Source organism: Panthera uncia (genome assembly GCF_023721935.1).
Source record: "Panthera uncia isolate 11264 chromosome C1 unlocalized genomic scaffold, Puncia_PCG_1.0 HiC_scaffold_4, whole genome shotgun sequence".
Classification (NCBI taxonomy): Eukaryota; Metazoa; Chordata; class Mammalia; order Carnivora; family Felidae; genus Panthera; species Panthera uncia.
This window is the reverse complement of record NW_026057585.1, coordinates 95,841,594-95,864,838: the sequence shown is the minus strand read 5'-3', so window position 1 is coordinate 95,864,838 and position 23,245 is coordinate 95,841,594. Positions and strand designations below refer to the sequence as shown.

The 23,245-nt window shown below is 52.6% G+C and overlaps 1 protein-coding gene across 1 annotated transcript in view; it reads left to right on the top strand.

Moving 5' to 3' along the window:
* Positions 1 to 22,745, top strand: part of TNFRSF8 (TNF receptor superfamily member 8) — a 62,941-nt gene extending 40,196 nt beyond the window's left edge. The window contains exons 11-17 of the mRNA XM_049618923.1: positions 4,513 to 4,609; positions 4,811 to 4,956; positions 6,832 to 6,933; positions 7,061 to 7,114; positions 14,057 to 14,082; positions 16,945 to 17,149; positions 20,557 to 22,745. Coding sequence (XP_049474880.1) covers positions 4,513 to 4,609; positions 4,811 to 4,956; positions 6,832 to 6,933; positions 7,061 to 7,114; positions 14,057 to 14,082; positions 16,945 to 17,149; positions 20,557 to 20,804 — 878 coding nt within the window. The 3' untranslated portion in view covers positions 20,805 to 22,745. The remainder of the gene's footprint in view (positions 1 to 4,512; positions 4,610 to 4,810; positions 4,957 to 6,831; positions 6,934 to 7,060; positions 7,115 to 14,056; positions 14,083 to 16,944; positions 17,150 to 20,556) is intronic.
* The last annotated feature ends 500 nt before the right edge of the window (positions 22,746 to 23,245 follow it).

The window sequence follows — 23,245 nt, the reverse complement described above, 5'->3', positions numbered from 1 at the left end:
CTGAACCAAGATCAAGAGTCAGATGCTTAACCAACTGAGCCACCCAGGCAACCCTCCAGTTTGGAGCTATTATGAATACAGCACTTACAAACATTCTTGTACAACTCTGTGTGAATATGTATTTTTGTCTCTCATGAGTAAATACCCAGGAGAGGGATGACTGGGTCACTGTGCTGGCCACACAGAATGTCTTTAAGGGTCAATTCAGAACCTGCCACCACCTGTGATCTGATCTCACAACCTAGTTTTACAGATGGAGAGAATCATAAGGCCAGAGCTAGAGCTGGAACACAAGGATCCTGAGTTTTAGCCCAGAGTACTCTCCACCAGACCACATCAGCTCCTTCTTAGTTCTGAACCTAGAATTTTCAGTTAAGATACAATTAAGTTTGAGAGCAGAACAAAAACATTTCAGACATAAAAGGGTAGAAAGATTTTTCCCTCGTGTCCTCTTTTAGAAAGTTACTTGAAGACATAATCCAGCTAAATGAAGGACAAGAAACAAAAATCCATGAATCTAGAAAACAGTGACTCTGTCCCAGGGGAGCAAGAAAGGGAAGTCCCAGAATGATAGCTGTGTTGCAGACCAATTGAACCAGATAAGAGGGGGAAAATGAAAGAGGGCTCCAGTGAATTGTCTTGTCTGCAGGAATGAAAGAATTGCAGTGAACTTTATGCGTAGTACCTTTGAAAAACTTGATATGGTGAAGGCACATTATTCTTTTATCAACAAGAAAAAGAAAGGCAATTTAAAACTCCAGGGAAAATAGAAAGCTGACAAGAAATTTACACTCCGAATATGAAGATGAAAATTTCATCTGACTTAAAGCACTTGTTGGATATACAAAAAGATAATCCATTTTATCTTGATGCTAAGACCATTCTCCTTCAAATGGCCCAAGGATCAGGTGTTTGGATTTAAAGAGAAATATTTCAATCTGGTAAATAATATCCTTTTTAGTTCTAAATTGGGACAAAGAGTAGGTAGGTTCTTTTTTTTTTTTTTTTTCTCTTTCAGTGGGCCCTTACCAGAGAACACAGACAAAGTAGTGGCTAAACAATACCTTCTGTTTACCTCCAGATTGAAAGAAGGAAGAAAAGGGGAGGGTCACTAACCCAGGGAGGAAAGAGGAAGGTATGGTACACATAGAGAGGTTGAGAAACATCCAAAGACCACTGGGTCCATCTTCTCCACTTAGAGAAGTTCTATGGCTGGATTCCAGCATGTATTCCAGTGGGAGCTCAGACTGAGGCTGCCTTAGAGAGACGCCAGAGGGCTCTCTGCTCATGGTGCTACCTGCGTGTATCCATAAGTGGTATATTTGAACACAAGAACTTCTCCAATCCTCTCAAAGTCAACTCTTATTGAAACCAATGACGTCTTAAATGTAATTCAAATACTGATTTACAAATAAATAGAAATTATAATAACAAATTGCATCATGTTCCTCATAGGCTAAAGCCTCCAGGCTTCAGCTAATTCAGGTAATAGTCTGGTGGCCATGTGGAAAGACATAGCATCTATTTGGAGACCTCCAAAAGAGAAGAGTTCCTCAGGACCCTACTAATCCAAAAAGGAAATTAATCCTTGCTTCACTTTCTCTTCAAGGTATTTCAGGAAAAATCTGAGAGGCATCACGAGAGCTTTTTAGAAGGGAAATGAATGTGGGTGGGGGATTTGCTTTGTACCCCATCAGAGGAGGGGTGCTGTCACCAGGAACATGGGGGTGAAGAGGGATAGTGATCAGCTTCAAATGTGGGCCAGTTTTTTTAGCCCTACAAAAGCAGTTAATTATAAACTTGTAAGAAAGTGCTCATTCCCAAGGCAGGAGGTGTGCTCTGGGCTGGGACTAAGGAGCCCTGCCTTCTGGCTCTAGCTCTGGCTCTATGATTCTCTCCATCTGTAAAAAAGAGGTGGCTGGGTCAGATCAGAGGAGATCATCTCTGAATGGTCCTTAAAGACATTCTGTCTGGTCAGCAAAGTGACACAACCTTCCCCCTCCAAGGTACTCAACAGGAATGAAATTCTATGTCCTCACAAAGACTTGTACGAGAACATTCAGAGCTACCTTATTTATAATAGCTTCAAACTGGAAACAACCCAAATGTCCATCAGCTGGTGAATGAGTAGGTAAATGGTGGTACATCTCTACAATGGAACATTGTTCCATGGAACATGTTGCTCTGTGCAACATTAATGAATCTCAGAAATATTATGCTGAGTGAAAGAAGCCAGACGCCAGAAAGTACATACTGCCTGATTCCATCCTGTGCAATTCTAGAACAGGCAAACCAATCTACAGTGACATAAAGCAGACCAGTGGTTGCCTGAATGTGAGGGGAGGATTTATGGCAGAAAGGCACTAGGGCACTTTCTGGAACAATGGGAATGTTGTAGATCTTAAATGGAGTTAGAGTTACATGGATGTATACATTCTTCAAAACTCATCAAACTGTACACTTAGAGGTCATTTTCTTCTATATAAATTATACCTTAATGAAGTTGATTTCAAAAGAAAGACTTTAAAAATTGAGGCTACATTTAAATATCAGGGGATAGTATTTAAATTTATTCATTTATATGTATTTATCCGTTATTTATATAAAAGAGTGAGCGAAGGTAAACAGGGGAGGGACAGAGAGAGAGGGAGAGAATCTCAAGCAGGCTCCTCACTGTCAGTGCAGAGCCTGACATGGGGCTCGGACTCACAAACTGTGAGATCGTGATCTGAGCTGAAATCAAGAGTCAGATGCTTAACCGACTGAGCCACCCCAGGCGCCCCCAGGTTTCTCTTTTAAATAAAGTCAGAAGACCTAGAGCCACCAAGCCACCTTCCTATGTGACCACAGTTGGCTGGAGATAAGGAGCAGCCTTTTCACTTTGATCTTTTGAGACACGAACCAGACCGTCTCAGCTAGCTCTAGCTGCAGGAATAGCGGCTGACAAACAACGTTGACGTTTTAGTGTTCAGCTCCTGCTCCTCCGTGGGTCAGCTGGGCACTCTGCTGACTTGCCTGGGCTTATTGGTTTGGCATGGGTTTGTTTCCAGCGTTTCTTATACTTCTGGGACCAGCGGGGGCCCCTCCCTGCCCAGAGCACCATCTCCTTATGGCAGCGGTGGAAGTGCAGAAATGCCCAGGCTGGAAACAGGCACTCTCTTACTTCCGTCCTGCTCCCCTGACCGTCAGAGTCGCATGGCGTTGGTGAGGCAGAAACACAGACCCCTCCTCCACCCGAGGAGTGGACCCTTGATTCAACCTACCACACGGATCCCATCCTATATCGCTAATTAAATCGTTGCTTTGGGGAGAAAGACACAATTTTTTAAAAAATTTATTGATTTATTGAGAGAAAGCTAGAGAGTGGGGGAGGGGCAGAGAGAGAGAGAGAGAGAGAGAGAGAGAGAGAGAGAGAGAATCCCAGGCAGGCTCCGTGCTGTCAGCACATAGCCCAACCAGGGGCTCCAACTCACAAACTGTGAGATTATGACCTGAGCTGAAATCAAGAGTCGGATGCTTAACCGACTGAACCCCAGGCGCCCTGAAAAAGCCCCACTTTTTAAGAACAGCTGTATTGCAGTATACTTTACATACCACAAGATCTGCTGGTTTTAGGTGAGTATAATTCAATGATCGTAAAGAAATTTACGAAGTTGCAAAACCATCACCACGATCTAAGAGACCTCACGCCTTTAGTGGTCAATCCCCATGTCCCTCCCCAGCTTGGACAAGCACTGATCTACTCTCTGTCCCTCTAGATAAGCCTTATCTAGACATTTCCAGAATATGTGTTCTCTATCGGGGTTCTTTCACTCAGACTAATACTTTTGGGGTTCATTCAGGCTGTCACATGTATTAGTGCTTTTGTTCCTCTTATGTCCACACAATATTGTGGTACTGATATACATTTTATTTACCCGTTTACCAGTTGATGGGCATTTGGGTTGTGTCCACTCTTCTGGCTATGATGAAGAACACAGCTATGAATGATCATGTACAACAGTCGTGTACATGTTTTAATGCGGCTGCACACCAGCCTCCCCCATGCGCTCGCTCTCTTCCTTCCCCCACCTATGAGCCACCCCACTTTCAATTTCCTCTGCTTAGATGGCCCTACCCATACACACATCCCAGCAACAGCCTCCCGAGGGAAGCCTTCCTGGTCAGATGAGGTTGAGTCTCCCATTAAAGGGAGCCCATGTGCCTTCGTGTGACACCTGCATCGTGTCTGTGAGCCCCACCAGCCTGCGAGCCCCTGACGGTAGGGATCCGTTTTGTGCACTGCTACGTCCCAGGCTGCAACACGGTCCCTGGTACACAGTAGGTGCTCAGTAAAGAGTTGTTGCATGGAGGGAAGGAAGGAGGGAGAGAAGGAAGGAGACAGGGCCAGAACACTGACCTGGGTCTGCCTGGCTGCAGTGTCGTTCCCGCCTCACCGTGTCGCTTCCCTGGAAGTTACCAGTCCTGCTGGGTAAGGCTCCTTGACACCGATTCTGCGACCACTCCCTGCAGGTACAGCTGAGAGGGATGCCACCCATGAGCCGCCGCCTCCCCTAGAAGCCCACCCCGAGTGCAGCACCAACCCAGAGGACAGCAAGGCGCCCACCAGGTGACTCCCTGGTCCCTTTTGGGGGAAGCTGGGCTGGGGTTGGAGGTGGGGCCTGGGCTGGATGTGTGTGCCGAGCTCACAGGTCATCTTGGGGGATGTGTGCCCATTTCTGTCCTGGGGTGGCTGGGAATGGCTCCTGTGTACACACTTCCCTTTTTCCGTCTCAGTCGTCAGTCTCACCTCTGGCTTCTCTCCTGGCAGCGCCACGGCCTCTCCGGTCTCCGCAGCAGACCCCCAAGGCAGTAAGGAGCATGGAGGGGGCAACACCCACACCTGGGGAGACACCTTCACATCAACGAGCTCCCCTATCTCTTTCTCCTCCACGGGAAAGCCCATTCTGGTTTCAGGTAATGATCACCCCCCAGAAAGGAGGGTCTGCCTCCCAGGAGGCCAGGAGGAGGGAGGTTTCTTCCTGGGCAGCAGCATCCATTGGGTGGGGGAGCCCAAGGTGGACCCCAGGTTTCTGGCTTCTTGAGCTGGGCCTGCGGCTCGGTCACTAGCTAGCGATCGTTCGTCAGTTCTTGTGAGCAGGGACTGTGTTCACAGCTTCATCCCCATGGCCTGTAATTGCTACTCAGAAAATGTTTGTACCTGGTTAGCTCAGTTGGTAGAGCATACAACTCTTGATCTCAGGGTCATGAGTTGGAGCCCCACGTTGGATGCAGAGTTAGTTCACTTAAATAAAACTTATTATTAAAAAGAAGAAGAAACACGAGAGACGATTAAACGTATTTGGTGAATGGATACATGACCTCGACTAGTTGCTTAATTCCTTTGAACCTCGGTTTTCTCACCTGTAAAATTGTAACGCCGTGTGGCACGCAGGGCAGCAAGCGTTGGAATACATGCAGCTAGTCCAGTACGGACGGACAGGGCTCCTTCTAGACAGACATTCCAAGCGCGCTTCAATTTAGGGCTTGCAGTTCTCATGCCAAACACGAGGGGGCGGCAGTTCTCCAGCCAGCCGTCCTCAAAGCGCCCGTCCTGGACTTGCAGTTTCAGCAGCTTGTTAGAAGAGCAAATTGTGGGCTCCACCCCAGCCCCACTGACCCAGACTCTGCACTTGAACATGGCCCCCGGAGATCCCTATGCACATTAAAGTTTGAAAAGCACACATATGGCGCATGCTACTTTTTAACATCTGAAACTGGACTTAAAAATCAGTAACTAGGTATGCGATCTTCATAAGGGACAAAGGATAAAAGGAGCATTTTAAGTACTAAGTTGTAAAAAAGTATATACTTAGCTAGCGGTTAAGCGTGTAGGCGCTGGAGCCACCCTGGCCTGGCCCAAGCCATGATTCTGCTGTCACCCTTTGCCATTTAAGGGAGTTACTTAATCTTCGCAAGCCTCAGTTTCCCTCGTTTGTAAAAATGGAGATGGTAGCGGTGCCTACGTGATATTCAGGGAACGCTTGCTGAGCATGTTTATGTTCTCATGGAGCTTCCCATCTGGAGGGTAGCTGGGAGTCCTCCCAGACTCCCCATGTCACCCGCCTCGCTACTCTGCCCGCCCCCGCCCTGACTCTGGCCACACCGGAAGTGCCACAGGCTGTCGCGGGACGCACATGGCGTGTGCCCTCCTCCACGGCCACTGAGACTGTGACTTCTTTGTTGTCGTTGTTGTTGTTTTTAAATGTTTATTTTTGAGAGAGAGAGGGAGAGAAAGGGAGTGCGAGCCTACAAGCAGGGGAGGGGCAGAGAGAGTTGGGCAGAAGATCCGAAGCAGGCTCTGTGCTGACAGCAGACAGCCTGATGCGGGGCTCACTCCCACGAACCATGAGACCATGACCTAAGCCAAAGTCAGATGCTCAACTGACTAAGCCACCCAGGCGCCCCTAGACCGTAACCTTTTGGACCTCAGTTCCTTCACTCTGGCTCTGTGACTCCTCAATTTCTCACTGTCTAAAAATGGTTTGCTCTTCTGTCAACTACTCAACTCCCCCGATGGGCTCCCTAGAGCCAGGTGAGGGAGGGCAGGTCGATAAGGGCCTGGTGCCAGGGAGATACAGGGTCTGGGTTTCAGTCCCCTCTCAGGGAAGGACCTGGTCCTGCCAGCCTCCATGGCATGTGTCCCAGGAGAAGGAGAACATAGTCTGGGCTCGTGAGGGCCGTCCCATGTGGTTGCAGCAGGGCCCCTGGCACACTGCGATGGTGGAGACCTCGGCACCCCCCCGCTCCCCGCATCAGGGCGGAGAGTGCAGGGCCGCCTCTGTGTTCCAGGACCTGTGCTCTTCTGGATGGTCATGATCCTGGTGGTGGTCTTGGTCTCCATCTCCTTCCTCCTGTGCCACTGGAGGGCCTGCAGGAAGTGGATTCGGCAGAGTGAGTAGATGTGTCCTGGGGGCCTTGGAAAGGGCCAGGCGCCCTGCACTAGTCTGGCTGGGGCCCTGCCCTGCCCCCTGAGGCTCCCTGAGGCTGGCACCTCCAGCCAACTCTGCTGTCCTTTCAGAGCTCCACCTGTGCTACCCTGCCCAGACCTTCCGGCCCACGCTGGAGCCTGTGGGTAAGTGTCCACGTGTCCAGAGGGGCTGCTCGGGCCGCACGGACACAGCAGCTCTGGGCCCTGGGTTTGGGGCTCCCTCTGTCCGCAGCCTCATCTGTAACAGGAATGTGATGCGGGTGGGGACTGCACGGCCTGTGCCTCACGGTCCTCCCAGAGGGCTGGCAGGAAGCTTTAAGATCCACCTCGTCTTTCGTTCTTTCCTCCACGGTGCCTCTCGGAGAGGCATTCCTGAATGCCTTCCCCTCCTTCCTAGCCTCCCTACGCCTTCCTTTCTCCCCTCTCCTGCTGGCAGCAAGGGGCATAGTGGTCTGTAGGGCAGGCTGATGGGGCTGGGATCCTGGGTCTACCACTTACCAGCTACATGGCCTCGGGTGAGTTTCTTAATTCCTGTGTCTCCGTTTCCTCACCTGTAAAAGAAACAGTGGGACTTCGGAGGGCGGGCGTGTGGATCCATCGAGGTGGGCCTGTTGGTGCTGTGTGGAGTGCGTGGTGGGTGGGGCTGTGCAGCGGGGGGACTGCTGACTGACAGACCGGCCAGTGTTGGGGGCCTTTTTCCTCACCAGGAATCTCAGGGCTTTCTGAATTCTAGGTTGTTCTGAAGCCCTCCCTGGCCCTTACTCTCTGATCCCTGCCCAGCTTCCGGGCCAACTTTTGCAGGCCGCCTTTCGGAACCCCTGACCTATTTCCAGCTCTCACCTGGTGTGTGTGTTGTGGGGGAGGGGTCCCAGCCATCTGTGCCCCAAGTACCTTTTCTCCCCTGTGCAGCCCTTTCCAGGCAGGGCAAGGTCTTCATCAGCACTCCATAAACACTGATTGAGCACTTACTGTGTGCTGGGCCCTGACCATCTGGGAAGGAGTGAATGGGAATTGTCTGAGCTTCCCTTTCTGGTTTCGAGGCAGGCTCCCATAGAGGGTCTCACTGACCCAGAAACCCCAAGGGAGGTGGGTGATGATCGCCATTCCACAAGGAGGCAGCCAGGCTCAGAAAAGGTGGATAAGTGCCCGGGGCCACACAACCTTCAAGGCTCAGGCGTGGTCCTTGAGATTGTGGACTTTGTGGAGTACAGACCTGTCACATCCACCTTCCTCCCCTCAAGCTGTGTCCACCCCCAGGGTCCACTCATGAGCCCAGTGGTCAGCCTCAGGCCAGGTCACAGCTCCCTTGTCCCCCGGGCCCCCATCTCCCCAGGGCCCTTGGAGACCCTCACTGTGGCCCGCCTTTTGACTTGAGCACAAAACCTGTCCACTGAGGCCTGTTTTGAATTTGATGAGTTTCACAGCAGGTGCATGTGCTCCCTTAGCAAGGGGGGTTTTCGTGTTTTGATAGTTTCAAGCCTTTTTCCATGAGCTGTCAGCCCTAATGTCTCATTGAAACCTGTGTTTGCTTTCTTGACATTTTTCTAGTATTAAAATTTCCATTGCCGTCAGTTTATTTTTTTCTTCAAACCTTCTTGATGGCAGTTTTGCCACAGAGAGAGAGAGAGAGAGAGAGAGAGAGAGAGAGAAAGAAAAAAATCACCTCTTAAGAAGCCAGACCTATAAGGAACCAAGCTTTGAGACTCAGTGGTGGCCATCCTGTTTGGGGCTGTTTTCGGCCCTCTGGCTTCCGGTGGGTCCCTGGGCAGGGGGCGGGGGGAGGTGGGGGGAGCTGGGTTCCCAGGCCTGAGATGGAAGGAAGGCGAGGCCAAGATAAGCACCCAGGGCCCAGGATGAGAACGGACTAGCAGGGTGGATGCCCCATTCCCTCCCGAGCAATGGGTGCTAACGGGGGAAGCGGCTTTCATTCCTGTGCTTGCTCATTCGTGTATTTAGATCGTCCTCCAAGTGGCTCTGTGCTGGATACCGAAACGGTGGTAGCTCTCCCAAGCCTTCAGACCAGTGTCGGTTCTTTCAGGGGACGGAAGGCTAGCAGGATGGGAATACGTGACCCAGCCCTCCCTATCCTGGAGCCCCAGCGCTTTACCAGCCTTCCCTTGAATTGATGTGACTTTGTGGCACATGTCCTTGGTGACAGGCATTTGCAAAACACATACGTGTACAGGGGGTCTGTGAGGCATCTGCTATTTTTATTCCCATTTCACAGACCAGGAATCAGAGGCACAGAAAGGTGGAGGAACCTGTTTAAGGCCACTTGGTTAATAGGCAGTATGACCAGGATATTGTTGTTACCGTTGGTGGTGAGATTTTTGCACAAAGGGCCTCTCGCTATTGACGTGTGGGGCCAGGTGGTCCTTTGCTGTAGGGGCTGTCCTGTGTGTTGTAGAAGGTTCTGCAGTTTCCTCGGTCTGTAGACCCACCGGATACCAGTAGCGCCTCCCAGCTGTGACAGTCAGCCACATGTTCAGGTAGCTCACTGTCCCCTGGGGGTGGGAATCACGCCTGGTTGAGAAACACTGACTAAAATTCTTTTAATCCTTCCTTTTAATGACACTGAAGTCATTATCTGCTACTTCAGGCAGGTCGAAGTTGAAAAACATTTTGTGTTGTTTTGAAACAATTTCACACTTACAGAAAAGTCACAAATGCAGTACAAAGAACTTAATTTTTTCTGAACCTTTTGAGATAAGTTGCCCACTTAATGCCTTATCGTCTCCAAATACTTTAGCCTGTGTTCATACAAACATGGGCAGATTTTTAGACAACGTAGTGAAACCATCAAAATCAGAGAATTCACACCGATGCATTTACCACCAACTAATTCTCAGACCCCTTTCAACTTTCTTCATTTATCCCAACAACATCCTTTATAGCAGAAGAATCCAGAATTTCGTGTTGCATCTGGTTGTCATGTCTCTTGAGCTTCCTTCAGTCTGGGTGCATTGCCGCCTTTTCCTCCATGTTCACGACTTTGCCACTTTTGGGGATCCCAGCCCTGGGTTTGTGGATGTCCCTCACCTTGGGTTTGCCTGATGCGTCCTCACTACTGGAGATTGGAGTCCGGTCATGCGTCTCTGGTGGCGGGAAGATCCCAGGAGTGACACCCAGTTCCCCTGGTGGCATCCGTCCTGCCAGGCTGCAGCACCAAGTGGCTCTTTTCTCCTTGGCAAGTGCTAAGCACTTTCGGGGGGGTACTTTGAGGCCCCGCGAATAACCGCTTCCTCAACAAACTGTCTTCTTTTTCCTTTGTGTTTATAGCTGCCTGGACTCTTGGATTGCTATTTTATTCTGTTGCCATCGTTATTTAATTTGATGTTCAAGTTGCCTCAGATTAGGCCAGCGGGGGCCCTTGAAGCTGGCTCCTGTGTCCTTTTGTCCCATCCTTTCCTGTTTTGAGCACTTCTTTAAGATGATCCCAACTTGCCTGGTACTTTCCTGCCCTCGCCCTGGAATCGGGTATGTCTCCAAGGAGCCTAGGTCTTAATCTCGGGGTGCCCATTGCCAAAGCCTGGCTGAACCTCTGTGCCAGACTCCTTCCCTGGGTCCGGTCTGCTGCCCGCAGCAGCCAGGACCCCAGGCCACATTGGGGCTGGGACTGAAAGGGGAGAGTGACCAAGATGGAAGGGACCGATAGTGTGCGCATCAGAACCCCTGTGCTCGGCTATGGTGGCCCTCAGAGTGGCCCCGGGGATACCATGCACTTGTCCCAGGGGTGGCCCCGATGCTTAGTGTGTCCCTGGACTCAGGTCCTAGGATGCCAGATGCGTTTATAAGAAGATCACAGTTATTCCCCAAAGCAGGAAAACAAATCAATGAAGACAGTGGACTGAAGCAACGTTTTTAGGGGAAACGCACTTACGAAATCTGACCTCTGTACTTGGCATGACTGGTTCTGGGTCTTGAATCAAAGCACACACGTGGGTTGTAACGAAGCTGTAGGCAGACATTAGTACCTCTGGATTCTGCCTTTTCACCTTTGTGTTATTTTATGCTTGTTTCCAAGAGTCAGTATCAAATGCTGATTTTCTCTTTGGTGGGATGGAGTGCCGAGCCTCGTTAATGTCCCGGGACCCACTATATGCCAGGCAGCCTCCTGGGCACAGTCCCTTTTTCACGTTTAAAGTTTTAAAAATTTTAAACACACTTCATTTTTTAGAGCATAAGATACTTGAAAAGATAGTACAGAGAGTTCCCTTATCACACCCAGTGTCCTCCATTATTAATGTCTTATGTGAATATGGCATATTTGTCACAATAAACTAATCAATATTGATACATTGCTATTGACTTTATAAAGTCCGTACTCTATTTAGGTTTACTTAGTTTTACCCAAACTTTTTTTTTTTTTTTTTTTTTTTTTTTTTTTTTTTTTCTTTCCACTCTTCCAGGCTCCCACCCAGGAAACCATGTTACAAATAGTTGTTGTCTCTGCTTGGGCTCCTCTGGGCTGGGACAGTTTCTGACTTTCCTGTTTTTGATGACCTTGGCAGTTTTGTCTTGTTTTTTTAATTTTAGAGGGAGAGTAAGAGCATGAGCAGGGGAGAGGGGGCAGCAGGAGAGAGAATCTTCAGCAGGCTCCATGCTCGTCACAGAGCCCAACACAGGGCTTGATCCCATGACCCTGGAATCATGACCTGAGCTGAAATCAAGAGTCGGATGCTTAACCTCCTGAGCCACTCAGGCGCCCGTCCACCCCCATGACCTTGCTGGTTTTGAGGAGTACTGGCCAGTTATGTTGCAGGATGCCCCTCTGTTGGAATTTGTCTGACATTTCCCTCCTTATTAGAATGGACTTAAGGGGCGAGGGGAGGAAGACCACATGAGTACAGGGTCATTCTCATCATATCACATCAAGGTTCATGCTCTCCGGTGATTGATCATTGGGCACCTTCACGTTTGAGATCTCATTTATCTTCACAAAAACCCTCCAAAGTTGGCATGATGTGTCCCATTTTCCAGACATGAGGACTGAGCCTGGGAAGGTGAAGTAATGTTGTGTTGGCCTTCCTGCCAGGAAGGCCTCTGTTTCAAGACTGCTAAGCAGCCTCATTGTTTGGCATCTGGCTCATTTTCAGTTTTTTGTTTATTATAAATACCACCTCTGTGCACAACCCTGCTGTGTTCTCTTGGGTTATTTCCTGAGGGCGTGTACCCAAAGAGGGATTACTGGGTCAAAGGGTGTGAGGTTTTCCTTGCCAGTTGGCTCTTGAGAAACATGGAACCGGTTCACGGGGCATGAGAAGCTGTGTTCCTTTTTACCCACATCCTCTCCAAGACTGAATTTTATCACTTTTATTTATTTTATTTTATCTTGTTACTTTGTTGTACTTTCTCCCTGTGGCCACCCAAATCAAAGTTGGCTGTTTGCAAAACTCAAACTCACTCTTAAAGGACAAAGATGAGGGGCGCCTGGGTGGCTCGGTCCGTTAAGCGTCCGACTTCGGCTCAGGTCATGATCTCACGGTCCGTGGGTTCGAGCCCCGCGTCGGGCTCTGTGCTGACAGCTCAGAGCCTGGAGCCTGTTTCAGATCCTGTGTCTCCCTCTCTCTGTGACCCTCCCCCATTCATGCTCCGTCTCTCTCTGTCTCAAAAATAAATAAAACGTTAAAAAAAATTTTTTTTCTAATCAAAAAAAAAAAAGGACAAAGATGAGGCCTCACTGACATCATTTAAAGGAAGCTGCCTCGGGCCAGAGAGCATTTGGTGGCTTGGACTATGGACAGTGGCTACCTAGTGGGAATGAGCCACGGCCTCCCAAGGTGACCACTCTGCTACCAGTTGTCAGTGACAGTGTCACCAGTGTCAGTGACCACTCTGACACCAGTTACCAGAGGAAGGAAACTCGGTGCATTTGTTAAGTCAAGAATCCAGAATTGTGTCATTTTATACACGTTCTCCTTTTGACCATCATTCTGGTTCCTTTCCTCTTTGGACACTTTTTAGTGTCCGGTTCCTTTCCTCTTTAGACACTTTGCTGATGGTCGCTTAAAAGGTACATGTAAGAGTGTTCCCCAAACTGACCTAATGTCTACACAGCATGTTCACACCACCTGTCTTGTTTGTATTATCACAGCTGGTGGGCCTCCAGTGAAGTGTTTCAGCTAGGATTCAGGGCTCATGGTTCCCAGAGCTGCTGAAATCAGAGAGTGTTCTGGAGGTGACTTAGCTCATTGGCATTTTCAGAGCAGATCTCTCTGGTCAGGTGTGCACACCCACAGCAGTCTATTCCAAGTCTCCGAGAGGGCCTCCTCAGGAGTCCTAAAGGGCTGTGTGTCCCTAGAGGACGGTCTGTGCCGGGAGTTGATTTGCCCTCGGGTAGACCAGATGCCTGGGCACCATCCCCAGCTGTCTCAAATGGCCAGTGGGCCGTGGCTAAATACCAACATGTGCTTGGCCATGACCTGGCCCTGTATTTGATAGGAGAGAAAACCTGGGGGTGGGGGTTTGGGATAAGAAGTTGTGCCCTGAGAATCCCTGGGTCTGTGCCTCCTGAGCCCACCAGAGGGGGATGGTAGGTGGCAGGCTGACGATGAGCAGCTGTCTTCCTTGAAGGTGGTCATATGGGCTCTTCCAGGCACGAGTCGTAGAAACCGAGCTCCCACAGAAGGTCTCCAGGGTCGCCTGGCTTCGGTGTGCCCGGAGCAGGTTCAGCAGAGGTCCTCAGGATCGGTCATCTGCTCTGTATAACCAGTCCTGAGGTCTTCCGTGAGACGTTTGCATGGGGCTCTGAGGAGTTCTGGGCTCTCTAGACCCTGGGGGCTACAAGATAGTGTCCGCAGCCACAAACCAACTTCTGAGCCCGTGGGCTGGGAGAGGGCGTCAGTACTGTGATTGGCTTAGTGGCTGGGGGAGAGGTGGTTCCCGGTTCTCCCATTGCCGCCACAGAAGTGAGCGCTGGGAAATGAGTTTCTGTGCCCAGGGTTGGGCGCAGACTCTGAAGCCATCCACTGCTCTCCAGCCCGAGGGCCTGATAAGTGTCAGCCGCCATCCACGTGTGGGCTGGGACAGGACCGGGTAGCTCCCAGAGCCTCCTTGGTGAAGTCACTGCTCTGCTTCTTTTTGCAGATTCCAGGCCCAGGAGGAACCTGACCGTAAGTAGCCCTTCTTTGCCCCGCCTCCCTGGCTTTGTGCCCCTAACTCTGACTCCTTCGCTAACAGACCTGCCGGTTCTGAGAGCTGTGGGTCATTCCCCTCCCACAGTGATGGGGTGCGCCCCCCGCCCCCGCAGGTTCAGGCTGGGTCTGCCCCCCGTGGGATGTTCTGAGCACAGCGGGGCGAAGCCAGGCTCTGGCAGTGGATGGGGAGCCCCACCCGCTCAGCTGCCTCTGGCTCCCCGCTCACCCTGCTGGGGACTCTTCCAGAAGGGCCGTGGATTTGGTTTGGGCCGATTTGGGTGCCAGGTGTGGTCAGAGGAAGGCCATGCTGACCTCCCCTTTTCTCCTTCACTCCTCTGTGGCTCTCATCCTCACAGCTGGGATGGCAAATCCAGAGCATGACTCTGAAAATGTAGCCATCACACGTGGGCACTCCCCAGGAGCCAGGCACCTCGCTTGTGACTCTTTTTTTTTTTTTTTTTTTTTTAAATTTTTTTTTTCAACGTTTTTTATTTATTTTTGGGACAGAGAGAGACAGAACATGAACGGGGGAGGGGCAGAGAGAGAGGGAGACACAGAATCGGAAACAGGCTCCAGGCTCCGAGCCATCAGCCCAGAGCCTGACGCGGGGCTCGAACTCACAGACCGCGAGATCGTGACCTGGCTGAAGTCGGACGCCCAACCGACTGCGCCACCCAGGCGCCCCATCGCTTGTGACTCTTAAAGTTACCTTGGGTAGGCCGTACAACACTCAGGTTGGTACTGTGGTCCATTTTACAAAAGAGGAAACAGAGGCACAGATGGGAAAGGATACTCCACAGCTGGAAAATAGATCAGCGAACCCTGGTTTGATCTGAACCCTGGTTTGTATGCCTCCAAAGCTGGTACCCTGGGCTCTAAGGACCTCTTCACCTGCCTTTTACAAGCAACTTGCTGTGGGCAGGCGCTAGGCCAGGCTTTGCAAACTTTACCGTTGATCCTACGATTACCCCAGATGGGGCTTCGACACCTGGTCCTCACTGGGTTTGGCCTGGTGCCCTGCTATGCACCCGGCCTCCAGGAGCAACCTTTGCGGGGAAGAGCAGGGGTGTTGCCATCAGGAGCTGAGGGACAGGGCAGGACATATGGATGAGTCTCATGTGTGTATGGTCCACCTATTTTTGTTTTCTTTGATCAAGTCTTCCATACCCTTTTTTAAAAAATTATTTATTTTGAGAGAGTGTGCATGCATGCAGGTGGGGGAGGGCAGAGAGAGACGGATGGAGAGAATCTCAAGCAGGCTCCCCACTGTCATTGCAGAGCCCACGTGGGGCTCAAACTTGTGAAACTGTGAGATCATAACCTGAGCCAAAATCAAGAGTCAGATGCTTAACCGACTGAGCCACTCAGGCGTCCCCCCCGTCACCCACCCATGACTTTCTTTTGACTCAAACTTTCACCCTTGGAGAAAGGTTTCCATCCTTTAGTCTTTAAATATAATAGAACCACAATGTGAGTTCAGTTTCAAATTATGGGAGGTCACATTCAAATATGCTTGGGTCAGATAAGTGGCTATTACAATACCAGGAAATTTCATGAACAAGGCATTTAATGATTTCTAAGATAACCAAACATCTTTTGGCCACGGGAGTCAGTGCTTTTATAGTAACTTGTTTAAAATGCCATCTTTTGGACTTCAAATTAATATAAAAGAATATTTGGGGTTATGTAGATATACTTTGTGAATTACTCAGACTCATTCCCTAACTAGTATGTGTTAGAACATTTCATGAGGGGCGCCTGGTTGGCTCAGTGGGTTAAGCATCTGACTCCTGGTTTTGGCTCAGGTCGTGATCACACATTTCATGAGATCGAGCCCCAAGTCAGGCTATGAGCACAGAACCTGTGCTATGAGCACAGAGCCTGCTTGGGATTCTCTCTCTCTCTCTCTCTCTCTCTCTCTCTCTCTCTCTGTTCCTCCCCCATGTGCTCACATGCTGTCTCTTTCTCTCTCTCTCTCTGTCTCCCTCTCTCTCAAAAATAAACTGAGAAAAACCCAGAACATTTCATGAGACCACTTCTCCTTTATGCTTACTTATAAACGTAAAAAACTAAACCATTTTCCTGAAAATGTACAGAACGCATTGATGTAATCACGAACGACCGCTGTCCCAGGAGGTCAGGGCTGGGGAGTTGGGGTGGGTCTGGAGTGCACACTTACCAACAGGTGCTTTATGAGCATGGATTCTGGAGCGAGGTGCCAGGGTTCAAGTACTGGCCCAGACACTTACTAACTAACCTGAGCAAGTTCCCTGACTCCTCTGTGTCTCCGTTTCCTGATCTGTAAAATGGGGAGGGGGCTATTCTCAGTGCATCGCACTGAGTGATGCACTGGTGAGTGCAGTGTGGGATGCTGGCTACTGTCATTTAGTACAAGTTAAAAGCAACACGACTTCTAAAATTCTCCACAGGGACATCAGGCTCTCAAACCTGAGAAGCCTTGGGGCACCTGGGTGGCTCAGTCGGTTGGGCGTCCGACTTCGGCTCAGGTCATGATCTCACGGTTCGTGAGTTCGAGCCCCACGTCGGGCTCTGTGCTGACAGCTCGGAGCCTGGAGCCTGCTTCTGCTTCTGTGTCTCCGTCTCTGCCCCTCCCCCGCTCATGTTCTGTCTCTCTCTCTCTCTCTCTCTCTCTGTCAAAAATAAATAAACATTAAAAAAAAAAACAGCTGAGAAGCCTTGGGTGGTGTGTGGCAGCTTTAAGGCAGAGAGGGAGACCCACTGGGGTCTACAGACATGAAGAAACAGGGGCTTCCCAGCTCAGAGCCCGAGGGGAGGTTGGGGCACCCCGCATCAACTCCCCATCTTCTGTGTCCACAGCAGTTGAGGAGTTGCATATCGGTGGCCGAGCCGGGCACAGAGGAGCTGGGATTAATGGGCCCCCCGGCCATGGAGACCTGCCCCAACGGGGAAGTCTGCCTGGAGAGCATGCGGCTGCTGGATGCCAGCCCGGCCGGGAGCCCCCCGTCCCCCAGGGACCTTCCCGAGCCCCGGGTGACCTCAGAGCATACCAACAACAGGATCGGTGAGTCTGCCGATTTGGGGTGTGGTCAGGGCCGAGGGGGCAGCAGGGAGATGGGCACTGGCTCAGGGTCCAGTGCCCCCGACCGGAACCAGAGACCCTAGGGTGCGAAGGCCCAGCGAGGAAGAGGCCCTTGTAAGCAGGAGATGCTTGTTGTGAGGGAGTTAAAGCATGCTTAGGTATATCACGAAGGCTGTTCCCCCTCGTTACCCCAATTCAAATTTCTGTAAAACAGGAATAGTGCTAATTTTGCCTCATGGGGCCATTGCGAGACGTGGAATCATGCGTGGAAGGTTGTCCTGGTGGGTGGGGGTGAAGGTAGGGGAAGGGGCTCCCCTGACTGGTGCCTGTTGTTGAGGTAAGATGTGGACGCCGCCCCATCCCCCAGCAAAGAGCCCCGTGAAGGGACAGGAGGACACCTTGAAAGGTGCCGGTGACAATAAGACCTGCCACTTGTCTAGGTGAAAGTCATCTCTCATTGTCCCATGGCCTCTGAGGACAGTGTCTTCCTCCTCTTTTTATAACTGGGGACACTGCAGCTGGTGGGGGGGGGGTAGGTGCGTGAAGAGATCTTCCCTGTCACACAGCCACTGAGTGGCCCAGCTGGGACACGGCCCCCCACCTGCGGGGCTCCGAAGCCTTTGGCTTGCCCACGGCGGCCTGGAGGCCAGCACTTCCCGAACTGCAGCCGCCCTCCCACTCGGGCGGACCTTCTGCTTTGGCTTCCCAAGGGCCTCCCTGTCTCCTCTCCTTCTGCTCTCCACCCTGCTACACCCAGAGTGTTTGTGCCAAAATATATGCCCGTCCGTTGTGCACCCCTGCTTAAACCCCTGGGGCTGGGGCAGGGGTCCCTGTTGCTCTCAGGATGGATTCCAGGACTCTTATTCCGGCCTTCAGACTGGTCACCAACTGCCTCCTCCCCACCAGACTCACCTGCCTCCTGACCCCACAGGCCTTTTTCTCCTACCCACTGGCAGTTTCCCGAGTTCACAGAGCCCTCCCTCCCTCCTGAGCTTCTCTGTGGAAGCTGCTTCCTCACCCTGGATGGGCAGCTCCCTCTTTAAATCTCATCAATTCCTGAGCTCCTGAGGCCCCTGCCCTTTTGCCTCCTCCTCCAGGAAGTCTTCCTGGCCCTCTGCACTCTCCTGTCTAGACCAGATGCCCCTCTGCTGTGCTCCCCCAGACCCCAGGCCTCCTGACCTAGTATCCTCAGCACCCAGCAGTGTGACTATTTGTAGCCTCCCTTCCCCCCTCCCCTCACCCCTCCACCTGGCTGTGAGCTCCATCTCTGTCCTCTGGAGGGTTAACCGTTGCTGGGTAATACCAAAGAGGCTTTGTTCTCCACATTTCTGTCGCAGTTGCTGGTGGGTTGAATTCTTTGGGGCTGAGTCTTTCATATGAAAACAAAACTTTTGGAATTGTAGCTTTCAGCAAGGTTTTTTGTTTTTTCCCCATTTTTTATTTATTTATTTATTTATTTATTTATTTTTTATTTATTTATTTATTTTTGGGACAGAGAGAGACAGAGCATGAACGGGGGAGGGGCAGAGAGAGAGGGAGACACAGAATCGGAAACAGGCTCCAGGCTCCGAGCCATCAGCCCAGAGCCTGACGCGGGGCTCGAACTCACGGACCGCGAGATCGTGACCTGGCTGAAGTCGGACGCTTAACCGACTGCGCCATCCAGGCGCCCCTTTCCCCATTTTTTAAAAGAGGGTTATTTGGGGAAATACCACCAAAGACCTCTCCTTTAAATTTCCTAAGAAGTCCTAATTTGAACGTTTGAGTCCCTGCCGAGGGCAGTGCCCGGAGCTGCGGGGGCAGGTGGAGGGAGGTACCGAGCTCCCGGGATGGGAGTGGGCAGTCTGCTCCAGCTGGCCTGTTAGCCTTGCTGGTGAGCGTGGTGGTTGGGAGCGAAGGCCTTGGAGGTCCTCTCAGGAGCCTTTTGTCCTCATACCATCCCAGAGGGGCCCCTGCTGCCCTGTCCAGCACCCCCGGGGGACCAAACTGCAGCTTGAGCTTTATCCCTCGCCCCCAGGGCACCAGGCAGGGAGAGCCCCTTCACTTCCCACCAAGATAACTTGCCTGGATTCTAGAGCCCTGGGTGGGCTGCTCCATCCCAGTGCCCTGCTCCACCCCAGCTTTCAAGTTCCTTCTTGAGCTTCCTCATTCAGACTCCAGAGATAGTCACGGGGCCGGGCTGCTGGGAGGCCCTGAGTGCAAGGCCATGTAGCTGGGCCGGGTAAAGGCTCTTCGCTTCTCGGCCTACTTAGCTCCCCTGAGCCTCCAAAGCCCCAGCCATAGATGGTGGTACGGCCCTTAGGGAATCATGCCTCTGATGGGCTGTGCTGCTGATTCATCCAAGCAACATACACCAGCAGCCCTACTATGTGCTACTCAGGCACAGCTGTGAAGGCCTCGGGTGGGCGATGGGAAACACGTAGCGAACACCTGAAGACCCGAGGTACGGCCCCGAGAAAGACTCCCAGGCTGCGGCTAATTATCAACAGGGCTGAGGTTTCTTTTTTTTTAATTTTATTTTTAAGGTTTTTCATCTTTCAGAGACAGAGAGAGCGTGAACGGGCTCTGAGCTGTCAGCACAGAGCCCGACGGGGGGCCCGAACTCACGGACAGCGAGATCATGACCTGAGCTGAAGTCGGACGCCCAACCGACCGAGCCACCCAGGCGCCCCAGGGCTGCCTGGGTTTACCTGGACCTTAAGAGGTTCATGGGGCTCGGGACTGTCACGGCCATGTCCCAGGAGTGCCCCCAGGCAAACCGGGACAAGTCCGTCACCCGTGGTTTCTGATTTAGGCACGTGGATAGGAGCGGAAAGGGTGGCCAGTCAGGTGGGGGTTTCTTCTGAGACTTCTGACTACCTGGTGACTTTGGGCAGGTCTTTTAACCTTTCGGGGCTTTAGGTTTTTTATCTGTCCACGGGGACAATCCTAGACTCTCCCCCTGGCAGCCGGGATGTGAGGACTCGGGAGTAACGCGTGGAGGGTGTCTGGACAGTGTCTGCCACCGGCTAACCTCCTCTGGAGCTTCCCGGGGCTGCCACTTACCAGCTTCTCTCCCCAGGGCTCGCTTTCTCTCCCGGCTTTACTCTCTCCTTCCGTACCAGATCCCCACGGAAACTGGAGGAGACCGTGAGCCTCTCCCACAAGGAGCAGGCGGGCCGGGCCAGTCCTTAACTTCTCAGCGCATGGTTTCTAGCTGTTTTATTTCCTTTGAGCCTCAGGACACCTGTGAGGTTGGTGGGGCTTACCGTGGATCGGAGAGATTGTGTCATCTGCCTGAGGCCACACAGTAGGAGTGACGAGGCTGGGGCTTGCACCCACCTCTGCCTCCTCACTCCGTCCAGCCAGGGCTCCCGTTCCCTCACTTCAACCCATCCTTTTGCTTACAGAGAAAATCTACATCATGAAGGCTGACACAGTGATTGTGGGGACCGTGAGGACCGAGCTGCCTGAGGGCCGGGGCCTGGCGGGGCCGACGGGGCCTGAATTGGAGGAGGATCTGGAAGGGGACCACGCGTACCCCCACTTCCCGGAGCAGGAGACAGAGCCGCCTCTGGGCAGCTGCGGGGACGTCATGTTCTCAGTAGAAGAGGAAGGAAAGGAGGCCCCCTTGCCCATGACTGTCTCTGAGAAATGAGGCCTGGTCTGGGTTGGGGCTGAGAGGGCAGCTGGGTGGCTCCGGAGAGGCCAGGGTGGCACTAGTGGCACCAGGCTGGCAGCAGAGGCCTGTGTGGCCCGAACTGAGGTTCCGGCATCCGGTGGAAGACCAGCCTGGGCAGGGGGCTTCTGGTGGTTTCCAGTTGTGCCCCGCCCAGCTGCCCCCCCAGCCCAGACCCCGGGGGAGCCCGGCTCGTGCCGTGGAGACAACCCAGGGGCTGGATCCGCACGGCAGTGTTGGAGCAGCAGGCAGACAGCAGGGACTGGGCGCCCCCTCTCCCACCACTGCCAGGAAGACGCCCTCGGAGCCCGGAGCATCAGACGCACGCCGCCAGGGCCGGAGCTCACTGGCGGCAGAGGTTGTGAGGCACAGACCCCTCGGCCTGCTTCTCTCGCCCGGGGCCTCGGGAGCAGTGCCCCCCTGACCTTGCTGCCATGCCGGCAGCCCCCAGTTACTGTGGTGTGGCCCCCATGGGCACCGAGCCAACGCCTGAGTCAGTGGGGAAGCCAAGGGACGAGGCATCATCCCCCATCTTGGCAACGGCTGCCACGCTGTGCTCTGTGCCAAGGTGTGTGCCCAGCCTGGCCTCCTGCCCTGCTAGGGCTGAGCGAGACCCTCCTGGTGCCTCCAGCCCCTCCCTATGCTGCGGCCCCCACGGTGGGCTGAGGGCCTGGGGTCAACTGTCTCAAAATGTCCCCACCAGTTCTCCCAGCGGGAAGCATCTTGGGACCCAGATGTCTGTAGATGCTCCAGTTGCGGGGTCCTGCTCCAGCCGGAGACCCCGCCCACCCGGCTGCCCTCCTGGAGAATGGCCTGCTGAAGGGGAGCCGTGGGCCCTTCCTGGATCCTTGCTTCTGTGTCCTGGGAAATGAAGATGCTCCTTCCCCAGATCTGCCATGCTCACGGATCCCGGCGGCCCCCCACCCTGCCCTCAGGCTCCCCTGCTCAGCACCCACGGTGGGGATATGGATGTCAAAAAGTAACGTGGTTTCACCCAGGCATTCAAATGCCTTCTTCTGGATTCTTGGAAAAGCAAGTAGTTCAGTCCAGATTTCAGGATCTTTGCAATTCACAAGAAGAGAAGCTGCTCTAACTTGTGTCCGCTGGCCTGCTCTCCCCGGGGCTTTCAGACTCCTGTAAACACACGAGGGGCCTTGGAGAGGGGCCTGTGGGCAGAGGACAGGTCGGCCGCAGCCCAGGGCGTGGAGTCTCAGCCACCTAGAGGCTCCTGGAATTACCCCCCGCAGGAGGCCAGGCCCGGGAATCTGCTGTTTACCCACCAGCCTGCTCACTGTCGGGAGGAAGTCGAGGCTGGGTCAGGAATCAAAAGGGTAGTTTCTGAAACTGCTCAGATGTTTTTGGGAAAGTTGGAGAGGCTAGGACGCTGACAGACACACCAGAAGCTGGAGAAGTTTACATGAAATTTTAGAGACAGCACCGGCACTGTGCCCTGAGCTTTGGCTCTGAGGGGCCCCGAGGACGCCCCACCCCGCCCAGCAGGCCACCCAGCAGGGTTCCGGCAGTCTCGACTTGAAGATACTGACCCACGTCTAATGAAATGGAGCATTCCCTTGCCGAAAGGCCCCTCACAAAACTTTCGATCCTCCAAAACTTTTGATCCTCAGAAAATTAGTAAGGTCCCTTAAAAAAACTAATCGTAAGGCTCAGGAAACTATCTTTGAACTAAGAGTATTTGAGAAGCTCTGAGCAGGAAGGGTCTGGGCAGTCTCTCTCCCCACAGGACAGGGAGGTCCCTCTTCACCCATCCACCTGGGCAACCAGCCTCTGGTGACAGGGAGCCCACTATCTGCTGAGGCAGCCCTTCCTCTGCGTACCGCCTACTCCCTGGTCCCAGACCTGTCCTCCGAGGATATGCAAAATAAAGCCTCTCTTGTCATAAGGCTCCGTTTGGGTATTTGCAGAAAGAGATCCCTGGCCTCCCCATGACCTTCTTCCCTCTGGGCTGGGCTGAGCAGCCTCCCAGCTTGGGAAAAGGGGAGTCACAAAGTAGTAGCATAAACACGTAGTCTCCGGAGGCGGGGGGTGGAGGGGGCGGGCAAGGGGAAGACGAAGGGGTAAATGTGAGACTTGGACTTTGGGCCTGAGCTGGGAGGGAACTGCCCCCACGACAGGCAGCCAGCCTGGAGCCCCCCTCTGACTGTGGTTCCCCTGTGGGGTGGAGGAAAGAGACGGAGGGCTGTGGTCAGACCTCACCCACCCCATCCCCAGGACTCCAGCTCATGCCCAGACCTGCAAATCAACCCAGCCGTTTAACCAGCGTCTGCCTGCCATGTGGCTGGTCTGAGAGCCATGGTGAATTTCCCTGTCTTGACCCGTGATCAGGGGCCACTTCTCAACCTCTGTCTGTTCTGATGTCCAGGTGGACAGACGGGCAAGGCCCCTCCTACTCAGGCTAGCAC